This window comes from Cannabis sativa, chromosome 4, assembly GCF_029168945.1.
Source record: "Cannabis sativa cultivar Pink pepper isolate KNU-18-1 chromosome 4, ASM2916894v1, whole genome shotgun sequence".
Taxonomy (NCBI): domain Eukaryota; kingdom Viridiplantae; phylum Streptophyta; class Magnoliopsida; order Rosales; family Cannabaceae; genus Cannabis; species Cannabis sativa.
In genome coordinates, this window is record NC_083604.1 from 62,747,540 (window position 1) to 62,763,332 (window position 15,793).

The following is a 15,793-nucleotide window of genomic DNA, read 5'->3' on the forward strand; positions in this document are numbered from 1 at the left end:
TCAGCACGAGTCTCTGCCCAAGCTTCAAGCATGAGTCTCTGCCCAAGCTTCAAGCATGAGTCTCTGCCCAAGTTCCAATGTAAGTATCTTGTTAAAGTTCTTGAATTATTTCAAAGTCAAAATACACTAAATATATATTTATATATATACTCCTCTGACTGAAACAATTTCAAGAATCATTTGGTTTCTTTTTTCTTTTTATTTATATATCTATATATTATATATGTATGTATATGTTTTTATATATTTATTATTGATTTCATATATATATATATAATGTTCTTATCATTCATAATATTTACAATATATGTGTGTCTATGATATGATAGAGAAAATCTATATAAATTATACATATATCCAGAAGATTATGTATCATCGATAAAATATTGCATAAATCCTAAAGATTATGCATCATCGATAAAATATTGCATATATCCTGAAGATTATGCATCATCGATAAAATATTGCATATATCCTGAAGATTATGCATCCTCGATAAAATATTGCATATATCCTGATGATTATGCATCCTCAATAAAATCTTGCATATATCCTGAAGATTATGCAAACGTAATATTCATTATATAGTTGATGGATATATAATGAAAGAGATGAATACATATTTATATATATGTTCTTGTATTCTTTGAGGACAATGAAAAGTAATCTAATATCGATATAGATTTTGACAAACATTTCCTGAAGTAAATGTTTTATATTTATCGAAGAAAAAAAAATGATTGTATTTATGTGAATACAACTAAAGAATCATTAAAAATGATTATTATTGATGCAATTTTATAGTGGGTTTTGAATACCCAAAAAGAATGTTAAGAAAATTGTATTGAAACATTAAAGTATAAGAATAACAATGAGCATGACTAATGTTATTTAAATACATGAGGCAGTATTTATTGTTCATCATTCCCTGCAGAGAATGATACGAATTGAAGCCAATCACTTTTAAAGATTCCTCGTATTAGTCATGTTATTATACATTGTTATTACTTGCAATGTTAGAAATTATTGAATCTGACATATGTTAAAGATTAAATTTTGCATACATCTTGGAGATTATGCAAAAATTGCATTCATATATTCTTTGAAATATCGTAAAAGAAATTGTTGAATAATTTCTTATATTTTTTATGGATGAACAAGTAATAAATTTTTAAGAAATTTATAATAATGTTCTACTTGTTCAACGTCATTCCCCGAAGTGAATGTAATGATTTTAAATAATCAATGACATTATTTACTACTCAAATATTTTCAGAAAAAGTAGAAACAACTAAAAGATGAGATACCACACATAATCAAAGTGCATGAAATTTATATATCATGTGTGGAATTGAATAATAGTGGTCGCATACCTGTAGTACAGCCATACTTATAATCAAGATAAAAGTATACTTGATTATTTAATAGAATGTGAATTGTACAAACTTATTGTACATTTAGAATATTTAAATATTATTACCTAAAGAGAATGAATAGACATGAAATTCTATTTCAAAGAATATAGATTTCACATATATTGGTAATGCCAGAAGCAAATTAATATATACATATTTTATTATTTCTTGAAATCAATAGTTTCAAACTATTGTTAGTACAGGATATGTATATATATAGTTACTATATAATTCAGTTTGCATATTCCCAAAAGTGGATATATAATTTACTAATATTTGTTAGTGATCCAATATAATCAAAGTGATAAAGAATCACAAAATGATTATTTGAAAAGCTTCCTGAAGAAGTCTTACATGCAATTGCTACTTGGAGTAGTAAAATATATTTGTATGTACCTAGATGTATAACTTTTATCTAGTTATGAAAGTAATAAGAAATAGCTTATTGTATGTACTGGTGGTACATTTAAATATATAATATATCAAGTCATGATAATTAGACTAATGAATAGTCTAAATAAATTAGACGACTTGTTAAAAAGATACCAGGAAAAATGAATGATATATTATGGTTATATCTATTTGACCATTATAACAACATGATAAAGTTGTTATGTACATTTTATATAATACACATCATTAAATTGATGATAGTGATTCTTGAAGAAATATAAAATTTGATAAACATAATAGTGACTCCTGAAGAGTGTATATGTTTTGGAGAATAATATAATTATATTATTCGTGTATATAAAAATGAAACTTATAATGATTATGTTGTAATGAATTTACATTACCTTTGAAAGTTTCATTGAAATACAAATTATAGTGAACCTGAAGTTCATTAATTGAATTATTTTGACATGATAAATCATATGCAATAAATTGTCAAAGGATTTGACTAAATTTTGTTGAAGAACCAGAATATTCTTCTCATTGTTAATTTATAAGGCTCAAAAGAAGAATGTGCATATATTTGCACATAGAAAATAATTAAATTATATTTCTTTAACAATCTTAAGCCATTGTTAGATTTTTATTGCATAGTTTATTATCGATGTGATAAGATTATATGATCATGCGTTTACAAAATGTGTAAATTTATGTATTTCTTATTATACACGTGTGACTCATTCTTAGAAATGAATTAAGTTCATAAGTATTGAACTTGAACCTGAAGTTTATTGAACCTGAAGTTCAATGTCATATAGTATATATGGGTTTAAATAAATATTGATTCATTCTGATATATTGAAATCCCTACAGGTGTGTTAATATTATTAGATATCACAATTTTTAAAAATTCTCTCGATCAGGGGGAGAGAAGCTGTTGGGATCGATGATAATTTTTGAAAAATGATCCTTGCACAAAGTATATAAGAACGATATAGTTCAAAATGATATATACCAACTGCAAATCAATATTACTCAAAGTTGAGATAGAATGAGTTGAAAACGCCTGAAGCGTAAAGAACAATATAGAAATTATTAGTAAATGTTCATTTGATTTGCCCTGAAGTTGTTAAATCTAGAGGTACTCATGGAGATACCTTAATGTTATAAAGTATTAAAATGATAACCGTGATGAAAACGGTACTCGAAGAGACTCCCAAGAGAAGTTAGACATAACACATTTCATCATAATTGAATCCCTGAAGTGATTCGTTATATGTACCTATAAATGATAAACATATTTAAAAATATGTAATTTAAAGAGATCTCTATAAGTTATGTCAATACGGGAGGAAATTATCATTTATTGAAATTTTGTCGACAATAAATATTGAATGTGTGCATATGCAATAAACTAACATGAGATAGCAAGGATCATTGTATTAGATTTGTCGAGAAGTATCGACATACATTTTAATTTTTGGCCAAAATATTATGACGCAGTCCAGGCAAATTTACTCACATAAAGTGAAGTAAGACCTGTAGGGTGTGCAAATAAATATTTCTAATGAGAAATTTGCATATATGTATTTGTACATAATGAATTGTTGTACAAAGTTTGCATAGATATGAGATTGATTGAAGTAAGGCTTAAATATTGAGAAAATATAATCATGATTTGATTATAGCCTGGAATATATTTTATGATGATTTATAAGCGTCACATAAATGTTGCAACAAAAAGTTATTCATTTGGAGCTCCTAATATAGTGAGAATTTGAAATAAGCCTTATCTAAAAATTCTAGAAGAATTTAATACATGTCTTAAGTTGATATAAATTCTAAGTCGCGCGCACTATATGACAAAGATCTTTGTATGAAATAAAGACATGTAAGTAAATTATTGTTTGAAAAATACGTATGATTGTCTATGCAGTATAAATACGTAAATTATACGTTGTGATAGACTCTTGAAGAGTTTTTGATTAATTGCAAAACAAACTTTTATTTCTTTTGTATATCGAGAAATATTAAATGTATAAAGTTTGTTCATTAGTATTGAAGTCCTGAAGTACTTCATATGTATTAAGAATTATAGATATATGATCATTTGATATGGAAATTAAGATCATACAACAAGATGGAACAAATATATGGTCTTGGAGTACCATCATTGTCACAAACGAAAATTATATGTGTTATGTTCATATCGACTTGAAATGTTAAATTTTAGTATGAACAAGATTGTATATACACATGAATGATACAATTAGTTGGATAAAGATTAATGTTTCACGAACCCCTCATCTATAATTTAGATGTCCATACATACTCTGGAAGAGTTATAGAAAATATATGATCAAAGATTATATATGGTGATATTTTAAAAGTGATAACAATGATCTTATGAGATCTATTATCACCAAAAGAATTATGGATCATATGTGCATGAGAGGGAGACATATTCATGTTGCACTCTTTTTCCCTTAGCTCAGGTTTTGTCCCACTGGGTTTTCCTGGCAAGGTTTTTAACGAGGCAACTTGCAAATAGTTATGAATATGAAATATATATTGTACTCTTTTTTCCTTAGCTCAGATTTTGTCCCACTGGATTTTTCTGACAAGGTTTTTAAAGAGGCAACTTTAAATCATGTTAACATACTTGCATTTTATGAAGCAAATAGAGAATGTGTGTGAGTGAGATCATTGACATAGCATATTCGGGAAACATATGGATTGCACCCAATAAAGAAGTATCAACCCAAGCAATTCTCTATGGATAATATTGCTTGCATCACTCAACTAAAAGGATGGTACATTGAAGGAGATAAAGTTAGAACACATTTCACGAAATTCTTCTTTATACGCTTAAAGAAAATACATATTGGTGTTCAACATATTTAATCAAGTGTCAATCTTGTAAACTTATTCACAAAGTTATTACCAACATCAACATTTGAGAAGACGGCAGATAAGATCGAAATTCGTCGATTAGAAGATCTCCACAAATGCTTAAATGAGGGGAGTTAGTTTACACTATACTCTTTTTCCTTTGATCAAGTTTTCAGCAAGATTTTTAATAAGGCAGTTATTATGGACATCCAAGGGGGAGTGTTATAAATATTAATAATTATGTGGATGTCCAAATCTTTTATTTATTACCATTAATTGTAATCAACATTCCTCTTTTTCTTAGTTTCTTAATATCTCACTCTTGTATTTGTATAAATAGGGGTTCACCCCATTAGAATAAACAACTCAGAAATTCTCATTCACTTTCTCTTTCTCTCTTCATCTTCTTCTTCTTTCCTCTCATCTACTTTATATTATTTTATAACAATCATAACATTATAATATGCAAGAATGAAAGCCTAGTAACATTAATCTTTGTTTACATTATTGTTTAATTACTTTGACTATATTTGCTTTATTATAGGCATAACATAATGAATCAAAATGAAATTACAGATGAGGACTTGACCTACTATTGAAGCACATAGGCAATAAGTAGGTAAAAACAAATACCACCACTCTTGAAGTAAGGAAAAACAAGGAAAGAAATACAATCTCATGTCAAACTTAGAAAATGGAAAAATAATAAAAATCTAAAAAAATTCTAGTACATCAACTAAAGAGTGTATCTATTAAGAAAGTTCTAGTTATTTAAAATTAATTGTAATTTTTTAGAAAATTTTAAATAACTTATAATGCCGAATAAAATAATATTCAAATATTTTACTGCACGCGTCATTGTTTTTCTTATTAGCGTAATCAATGGCAGACCCAAAATTTAAGCTACTTGGGGTATAGGTTTTTTTTTTTTTTTTTGAAGTAACACTTTTTGTGCTTATTTTAATTGTATGAATGTATGGTTATGTAGTCACTACAAAAAATATCTACTTTTAGTGACAATTTTTTAGTTACAATATAAATTTTTTGTGACTAAATTTAACTTTTAATCATAGCAAAAATTTACTTGTAACTAAAATATAGTATTTAGATACACATTGTCACTATAATTTGGTTTTATTCACAACAAATAATATGACTAAAAATACATTTAGTCACAACATATATATAAGAAAAATAATTTATAATTAATTACTATTTTTTTACTTTTAGTCACAAATTTTATTATGACTAAAAATAAAATTTTCTGTAGTGAGTAGTAAATAAAATTAAAAAAATAACAATTAACAAAAAAAAATTGTAATTTAGCTCATTTATTTTTAAGAATAAATTACATATATTTAAAAACAAAATAGCATTATGAGGACTTGAATCATTGCCTTTAAGATAAACTCAAGATAACACAACCACCACACCCAAAAATCTTATAATTCTTAACTTGCTTTTAAGTTAAAATATATACAAATAAAATTTGGAGATCTCCTCATTATATTAGGGAATTATATAAGGGAATAAGAGGATTATAATAAAGATATTTAAAATACAAATAAAAGTATTACATCAAAACTTCAAGAAAATTTGAGAAGAAACAACACATCAAGATCATTGGCTTGACCAAAGCTAGGACCTTTGTCTTAAAAATTATTTCTTCTTTTAAAGAAAACTCTAGAAATGCTCTTATGGATTTTCAAGCCTCATATGCTGAGTTTAGTGTCTAAAGATGAGGATAACTTCACAAGATTCTAATTAAAATAAAGTGTATTCAACAAAATTTTCAAGTGAACACTACAAACTCTATTTATAGAGTTTTCACTCTCATTTGAACATGAATGACCACCATAATTATTTGGTTGTTACAAATGTTTGGGAGTTTATGGACATAAATGAGTGATATGGGAGTTATGGTACCTCTTAGCCAAGCATAATGTTCATAAAACGTTAAAAAGTCCATGCTAAAATTTGGCCAAGCGACATGTCGCCTGTAGTATAAAAGTTCAAAATTTAATAACTAGTAATCAGTTACCAATTTTTTTTTTTCAGCATTTAGTAAAATAACTCCAAACAGTTCAAAACTTCTCACATTAACTTTATATAATTTATACACCCTATACATTATAGAAATAGCTTCTCAACAACTATATTTCTATAGCTACCATTGAATCACATTCAAATACAATTAGTAACTCAATTTATTAATTAAGAGTGATAATATAGAGAGGAGTTGCAAAGTTCGTTATTATTATCTTTCAAGGATTTTCAACTATATTTTATGATTTATGTTCAAACTATATAACTTCCTATACCTATATAATTCTTTTCTTAACTTTTTTTTTTTCAACGGGGCAACCGCCCTCTGTTGTCTTCATGTGAGTGCGTCGGTGAGCGTGGTTAGCAACTACTTAAACAATATTAATTTGTAGTATTATAAATTATTTAATTTTTTTTTAAAAAAAATAAGTTAAAAGTTAACTAATATATACACTATTATAAAAAAAAGGGTAAATAGTAGCATAAGTACCCAAAGTTTTATGTTTGTAAGCGGCATAAATCCAATATTTATTTTTAGCGGTATAAGTACCTAATATTTGTAAAACTGTAATTTTTCTCTAATTTTGTCAGTACAGACTCTGATATTGTCTTAAACAGGGCACATATAAAGCCTAAATTTTTGATCATCGTGTTTAGATAGAAATATACATTATCAGTTACTTCCAAATGTTCTTTTAATAAATTCAAAACAGAGTCTGTACTGACAAAACTGGAAGAAAATTACAGTTTTACAAACATTGGGTACTTATGCCGCTAAAAATAAATATTGGGTTTATGCCGCTTACAAACATAAAATTTTAGGTACTTATGCCGCTATTTACCCTAAAAAAATGAAGTTAAAAAGTTCCGCTCAATGTACTAGAATAACTCTTTAGTATGTAAATTTACTCAAAAAAAAAAAACAAAAATCCCTACTAATTAATATATAATGAGTGGTTAGAGCATTTCCAATAGTAACATTTTAGAGAATATTTGATGTGCTGGAAAGTTTAGGTGGTAAAATATAAGAATGCTATATTATTAAAGATAAAAGAATGTTTTTTTTTAAATTTGCATTGTGTCACACAATAGCATTGATGCTATATTTTTTTTTTTAAATAAAAAATTAAATGTGCAATATATATAATAGTTTAATGAAAAAAAAGATTTATATATATAATAGGATAAATAGTGGCATAAATATCTAAAGTTTTAAGTTCTTAAGTGACATAAATCTAATTTTTATTTTTAGCGACATAAGTATCTAATGTTTATAAAACTGTGATTTTTCTCTAATTTTATCAGTACAAACTCTGTTATTGTCTTTAACAGGACACATATGTAGATATGACCCAAATTCTAGATCATTAGGTCTAGATCCAATATTTACTTGCAAATGTTCTTTTAATAAATTTGATATGTAACGTATTTTTATAAACTTATTATCCAATCCCATATTTTATGTTTTTGTTTTTAGCTTAATTAGTTTTATTTATTTTTTTAATTTATTTTACACTTACATTTTATGGTTTCTTTTTATTTGAAAAATTTACACCAAATACTACATTTTTTTCAAACATTACATTTTTAATTGGGATATTGGCGGCTAAACCATAAACGTTGAATTTATGCCGGTTACAAACTTAAAATTTTGGGTACTTATATCGCTATTTACCTTATATAATAATATGTGAGATCATAATTAGGGGTGTTCATTGGATCACATCCAATGTTTTTAGGCCTATCCAGATCCGATCCAATCATATATTGGATGTTAGATTTTACCATCCGATCCGATCCAATTAATTTCGTCATCCAATCGATCCAACATCCATTGGATGTTGGATTGGGTCGGTTCTATCCATTGGATGTATTTCATATATATTTATTTATTTAATTTGGATTTATCCAATATTTTAAACCTAATATTTTTTGGATCGGATTGGATCGATCCAATATTTTAGATCCAGTATGTATTGGATCGGACTGGATCCATCCAATCCAAGAAAAAAAGAGTAAAACTTTAATGTTAATTTTTATATATACATATAAATTTGACGTATAACAATATAAAATCTAATTACTCATCCAAACTAAATGAAAATACTAATTAGTTCGATTGGATGCTGGATGTATTGGATTTTTAGACACCACATCCACCATCCGATCCGATCCAACTGGATATTTAAAAATAACATCCAATCCGATCCGATCACAATTGGATATCCAATATTTGGCGGTCAGTTGTAATTGGATCGGTCGGTTCTCATTGGATTGGATCGATTTATGCACACCCCTAATCATAATTATAACATTCTTAAAATGTCTCATACTATTGAAGTGTTTTTAAAAATAAAAATACCAAAAAAAATATAGAAGAAAAATAAAATAAAATATTATATACTTAAATGATACCGAGATATAACATCTTTAAACAATATTAACATTAAAAATACTCTTATAATCATAATCTATTAGTTAAAAAGAAGAATCCCAAATTTAACTCCCCAATGTCGAAAAACCAATAATAATAATAATAATAAATAATGAAAACAATATTTTTTTTGTTAAAGGTTACTTTAATTTAGTTTCTTATATATATTATAGCGGCATATTGTCAGCCACTAATTATTTTTTGGTAGTGTGACACAGTACTAATTGAAATTAAATTAATATGACGTGGTGAGTACACCATATATTTAATTAGTAACAATTAATAATTAAAACCCAACAATTAAAAATAATTAATTCGAGAAAAAGCCCAAATTAAGAAAAAGTTCAGTTGTCATTTTTACAACCAGATCTCAGTTTGGGGGATACATATAGCTAATGGTACTAGTACAGTTGGGAGAACTATTATATTAATATTGGAGAAATACTAAGAGGAACCGTAAGTGTAATTAAGTATTTTATAATGTAACATCTTTTTAGTAATGTATTTAAATATCAAATCTATATAATTTTTTATTTAATAAATAAAATAGAAAAACACTAAACTAATTAATGGATGCTATATTGGTATAGTGTTAAACATGATCAAATAGCAATACTCTAAATATTGAGATGTAATTTTTTATTTCATTTTTTAAGTTTGACGTTCCAAAAAAACTAATAAATAAAAGGATGGAATTTATTTACAAAATAATAATAATGAGGTTTGGCTTTATTACAATGTATATTAAAAAAAAAAAATTAATTGTGTTCCACACCAACAATATATAACTGGTGCAATGAGCATCATCTGTGAGATGCGTGTAATAATGGAAGCTCATAGTAAGATTATGAGGGGCCCCTCTGAGTATCCCTACTCTTTTAACTTTTTGGATAGCATTTTTCTGAGGTGAAATAATGGCACAAGTAAGGCATCAATGAAAATCCCATCAATCCAACGGTCCAAATCAAAAAATATATTATTTTTAATTTAATTTTGTTATATAGTATGGTTTTTGTGTTATGTTGTGCAACCTTTGTGTAAGGTACAGGTTCATTGAAAATGATGGAGGTCCCATCAATCCCTAATATAATATATATTTTTAATTTTTACATTTCTTAATTTTTTGTAGTTGGAGTTTGGAGAAGAGATAGCCCCCCTCACTTAGCAGATTAATATACAGATTTAAGCAACTTAATTTTGGACATGATTAGGTAATTGATTCCACCCTAATTAATGCCACGTGGATTTGATTACATTATTTGTTTAATTACCATAATAATAATAATAATAATAATAATAATAATAATAATAATAATAATAATAAAGTTGGAATTATTATACTATCATTTTTGTGTGTGGAGCTGTTTAACTGTAAAAAACGGTAAATTATTTGATGTTAAATGTTTTTACAGAGCAAGAGATGATCATTATTTTTGTCGTACATAATCTTATTATGTATTATAGTTTCTAGATGGTGAGAACGGCTCAGGAATTTAGTAGCTTTTTTTAGTGGCACTGCTCATGTGACATTCCATCCGATTAAAATCTCTCCTTTTTATTTTATTTATTTTTATTTTTTTTGTTGGTTTTGCTGAATTAATCGATTAAAATCTCTTTTGAAAGTAGTAGCAATTACTTTCTGAATTTTTAGGCGTGAAAAAAGTAGTAATAACTAAATCATATGAAAGCAATAATGGTTAATTATTTTGGCAATCAAAATGATCATTTTGATTGCTATATCTCTCTCTCTCTCTCTAGTCTAGCTATATGGCTTTTGTAAATGCTTCAAAGCAGAATAATCAATCATATCATCTTTCATTTGCCGAATGATTTTTTGTCTATATATATATTTAACAAAGCAAACCACCGTGACTACCTTTTTACTAATTTTAATTATAAGTATATGTTCTAGCGATTATAGTATAAATAAATTATGTATAACCTAGCTAGTTTTCTTTTCTGAGAAAAGTTTTGTTGATTAAACTAATTCATATATTTCCACAAGGAAAAAAATTAATATTCTTATCTATGTGATTATATAGTATATTAACATACATATTAATTTAATGAAGTGGTTATAGTGAAAAAAAAACACATATATTGGGATTTAAAATTCCAAATTTCCACTATACATATTACTTTTACATCATAATAATGATTTCTTTTTTCCCTTTTTTTTTTTCCTTTTGAAAGTACACCAAAATTATAATAATGTTTTTTTTTTTTTTTTGAAAGGGATCAAAATAATAGTGTTAATACAATTAGAATGAATTCTTTTGTAGCAAAAATTGTTAATACTTATAAATAAGCCTACATGCTATATATATTAGGAAGAGGTTGTATGCTAGATTACTTGTGGACATGAAAGACGTGAGAATGGGGATGTTAGAGTTAGCCGTTAGGGTTTGGTTTTGTGGGGGCAAAATGGGGACCAAAGGGTATAGTAAATGAAGGAAAAGAATATAGAATCACACGTTGAACGATGATGATGATGTGTATATATATATAATTTAAAGCTGTGTAAATATTATTTAATAGGGTTATTAAATGATCTAAAGAAGGTAGTAAAGACGAAGAAGAAAATAAAATTATTGGTTTATTTTATAGTTGTGATGGTTGTAGCGAACTTTATAGATACATGTTGTTGAACTGATCCATCCAAAAACACAGATTGGAAATCCTTAGATGATGATCTTCTAATTAATAATAGTTATTTTTATTTTGTAGAAGCATTGTTTATGCATTAAATATTAAAAAATAATAATAATAGAAAGGCATGGAGTTGAGGACTGAAGCTAGAATAGAGTCTACTGTACATACAGGTATAAGTAGAAAAACTGTATATGCACAAGGTGCGAAAATATCTGTAAAAGAATATAGAATAAACAGATGAATTATAGTGTAAAAGAAAGAGAGAAATATCATCATTTTCTATTTATATTTTCCAGCAGAGGAAGACCGTATGAAAGATTCTCTGAGGTTCCCCAAATAATAACTAATGACTTTTTTATTTTATTTTTTTTAAAAAAAAATTAATGATATTGTAATTTGTAATGAGGCTTCTGACTTGGTCAAATTAAGCTGGTAGATTAACTTAAAACTTTTCAAATATAAATAAGATAATAGCCAATGTGATAGTGCTTACTTTTACTGTGAGAGAGTAAATAAACCTAACCCTGAAAACGAGAGACAAAATATATATATGTATTTATTTATAGACGAACAATATAATGTGTATTAATAACGCAACATGTAATTATTTTGCCATTTCCAAATTTTTCCATGGAATTATTAAAAAAATAATAAAAAATAAGGCAACATGGAATTAATTTGCCATTTCCCAATTTCAAAATATAAAAATAAATCAATAAAGTTATTTCATGTTCAATTACTTAAGATTTGATTTTTGGTTTTCTGGAAGTCTTTTGAAAAGTAATCTTTGGCTTTGGTGGTTCTCTTTCTTTTATACAATTCAACAAGCATGTTCCCGAATTTGGTTGCTTGCCCACCTCATTAGTCCCAAAATATATATTACAAATAAGAAAAAATAAGTAAATAGAATTAATGATGTTTAAAGTATAATTTAATAGAACCCCCAAAATGAATTTTAAATCTAATAATTAAACAAGTTTCCTAAAACCCCATATATATAACTTAGTTAATTTTTCATTATTCGTTTCACACTTAATTAACAAATCAAAACCACAACACTTACATACTTTGACCGGTAGAGCTAATAAGCTAAGCTAAGCTAAGCACTTGGCCAAATCCCATAATAGCTACCCCACTCTGATCTTTTTTGGGTGGGAACCGCCAAACAGTAGAAGCAGCCTCTTTTTTTTTTTTTTTTTTTTTTTTTTTTTCTTGAGAAGAAAAGGTTAGAGAGAACAATTAGAAACCCTCCCTTTTATTTTTCTTATTTCCTTTTTTTCCTTGACCAACAAAAACCCTAAATTCAGCTTTAATCTACATATAGTAAAAAGAGAAAAGAAAACCCATCAATTCAAAACCAAAGAGGGTTTTCTTTTTCTTCCCTTTCATCCTATCAATTTCATTGAACTCTGTTCTCTCCCTTTTAAAAAAATACTAGTACCCTTTTGCTCTAATCCAAAAAATAAGCCAAACCCATTATAGATATCCCAGTTACCGATCAGAAAAATTGCTTTTTTAAGATTTATATTTATTTAGTTATATATATGGCTAGTACTTTCTGATCATTGTTCTCCTTCGAGAAACCCTCTGTTTTTTTTTGGGGTTATCTTTTTCTCTCTCTTCTTTCTCTGATCATAATAAATGAGTCTGTTTGTGTAAGCAAATCTCTCTGAAACTTCATATATATCTCTGTCTAGCTAAGCTAAGTTCTATTCCACGTCTTACCAATTCTTTCCTTTGTTTTTCGCTTCTCTCTCTCTGTTCTCCAGAAGCAATGGACTCTGGTAACAGTGGGAGTATGCAATCCTCGAGCGGTGGAGACGAAGAGTACGACTCACGCGCCGAATCGATCTCTGCCCTTTTGAGCTCCAACCCTCAAGGCCATATGGGCAGCCACCACGCGCCGCAACAGCAGCACACCCACCAGCACCAGCAGTCCTCCATGTTCGACCCTTTATCCAACTTCTTCGATCCGACAACAGTCTCTTCCCGATCTCCGCTCAATCTTGACATGGCCTGGCCCAGAACCTTACGATCCGACCCGAATTCAATCGATCTTGGATCCGGGTTGATGTCTTCGTCGTCAGCCCAGAACCAAAGCCACCCATTTTTCACAAATAGCCAATACGGACAAGGACAGAACAGAGGCAGTGGATTCGGAATCAGCGGAGTTGGAGGTGGAGTGAGCCTTGCCGGCAACGTAGGCGGCGGAGGTGGAGTCGGGCTTGGCTCGAGTCACACTTTTCAGGGAATTCAGATCCCACTCGAGAATAATAATAGTAATAATAATAATGGTCCAAGAGGTACAAACCCAGGTGCGATTTCTGGAACTTCAGCTCAAAACGACGGGAACAACAATGTCGTTCGAAATCCGAAGAAGCGGTCAAGGGCTTCTAGGCGTGCACCCACCACAGTTTTGACCACTGACACCACCAATTTCCGAGCCATGGTCCAGGAATTCACCGGGATCCCGGCCCCACCTTTCACCTCCTCACCTTTCCCGAGAAGCACAAGATTGGATCTCTTTGGCACAGGGGGAGGAGCCGGTTCTTCCATGATGAGATCAGGACCGTTGGATTCACCGCCGCCCTATATTTTAAGACCTTTTGCTCAAAAGGTTCAGGCTCCCCAGCAACACCCAACGACGTCGTTCATTCCTCCAATCTCATCTTCAAGTAGTGCTTCCATGGCTTCAACTTCAACTGCCATTAACTACCAACAACCACCACCGGGAGGCGGAAGCGGTAGCGGAAATGGAGGACAGAATCCTCTCTTGATGCAAAACCCAGTTCTGAATTTCCATTCCTTGCTTCAAGCTCAGCCTAAATTCTCATTATCCAAACCTCAGACGTTAGGACCGTTGGATCATCAGATTTCTCATCACGGGCTTGAAGACTTTGGGCTGAGCCACCATGGGCTCAGTGGGCTTCCCAATCTCATGTCGTCCGATCACTTACCACCGAGGAGCGACGGCAACCATCCAACCACGACGTCGTCTCCGCCAACGACAACTGCTACACCCAACTGGGGTGATGAGGTCGGAATGGGTTTAAACGACACCAACAATAATAACAATCGAAGCGGAAACGACAACAACAACAACAACAACGTAGATCATCATCATCATCTTCTCATGAGGTCAATCAATGGCGGTCCTACTACGAGTAATAGTAATGGTAGAGGGCCAGAGAATGTAACAACCAGAACTGAAGGTATGGTGGAATCATGGATTTGCTCTTCAGATTAAATACTTAGTCATCACATATATATAAACCAAATTATATATCAAAAAAAAAAAAAGAGTATGAAGCATGGTGATTGATTATATATGATGATGATGCATGATAGAGAATCTTTTGTCTCTTCTCCATCTAAAACCATGGCGCTATACCAACATGATGATATATATTATCAAACACTTTTTTTTGGTTTTAAATTTTTTTCTTCTTTTTTATTACATATATTAATATATGTAAATAACCAACATCGTATTTCTTTCTTATGATATCCTTTCAGATTTTGTTATATATATACCAAAAAAAAATTTCTTGCTGCATCAAATATTTATTATGTCATTAACTTATTCGGAATAGTAAAATATTTGGTTATAATCTGCTTGTTTGACCAGTGGTGGTACTGTATAAGCAGACCAATACAGACAAATAATTAACCTGCTATATATAATACGCGTTTTCCTCGTACATTACACTTCTATGGATAAACTTCATTTTATCTAATTAATTTAAATGATTATTATTACAGCGAATGGCCAAGATTAAGTAGTACTACTGTCTAATTGCTTTTATCATTAATATTTAATCCTCTCAAATGTCTTGTATTTTTTTTTTCTAATTTTTATTTTCTTGTACAAATCTCGAATATATTTTGTATGATGTCTAGGAGTGATTGGTGGCGAGATTTGGGGTGTAGCTAGCCGCCGCAATCTCGTAATATACAATTC

The 15,793-nt window shown here is 29.0% G+C and overlaps 1 protein-coding gene across 1 annotated transcript; it reads left to right on the forward strand.

Moving 5' to 3' along the window:
• Window positions 1-12,829: 12,829 nt before the first annotated feature.
• On the forward strand, window positions 12,830-15,593 carry LOC115712797 (uncharacterized). The gene has a single exon (XM_030641164.2). It carries the CDS (start codon window positions 13,607-13,609, stop codon window positions 15,077-15,079), a length of 1,473 nt encoding a protein of 490 aa, XP_030497024.2. The 5' UTR covers window positions 12,830-13,606; the 3' UTR covers window positions 15,080-15,593.
• Window positions 15,594-15,793: the final 200 nt, after the last annotated feature.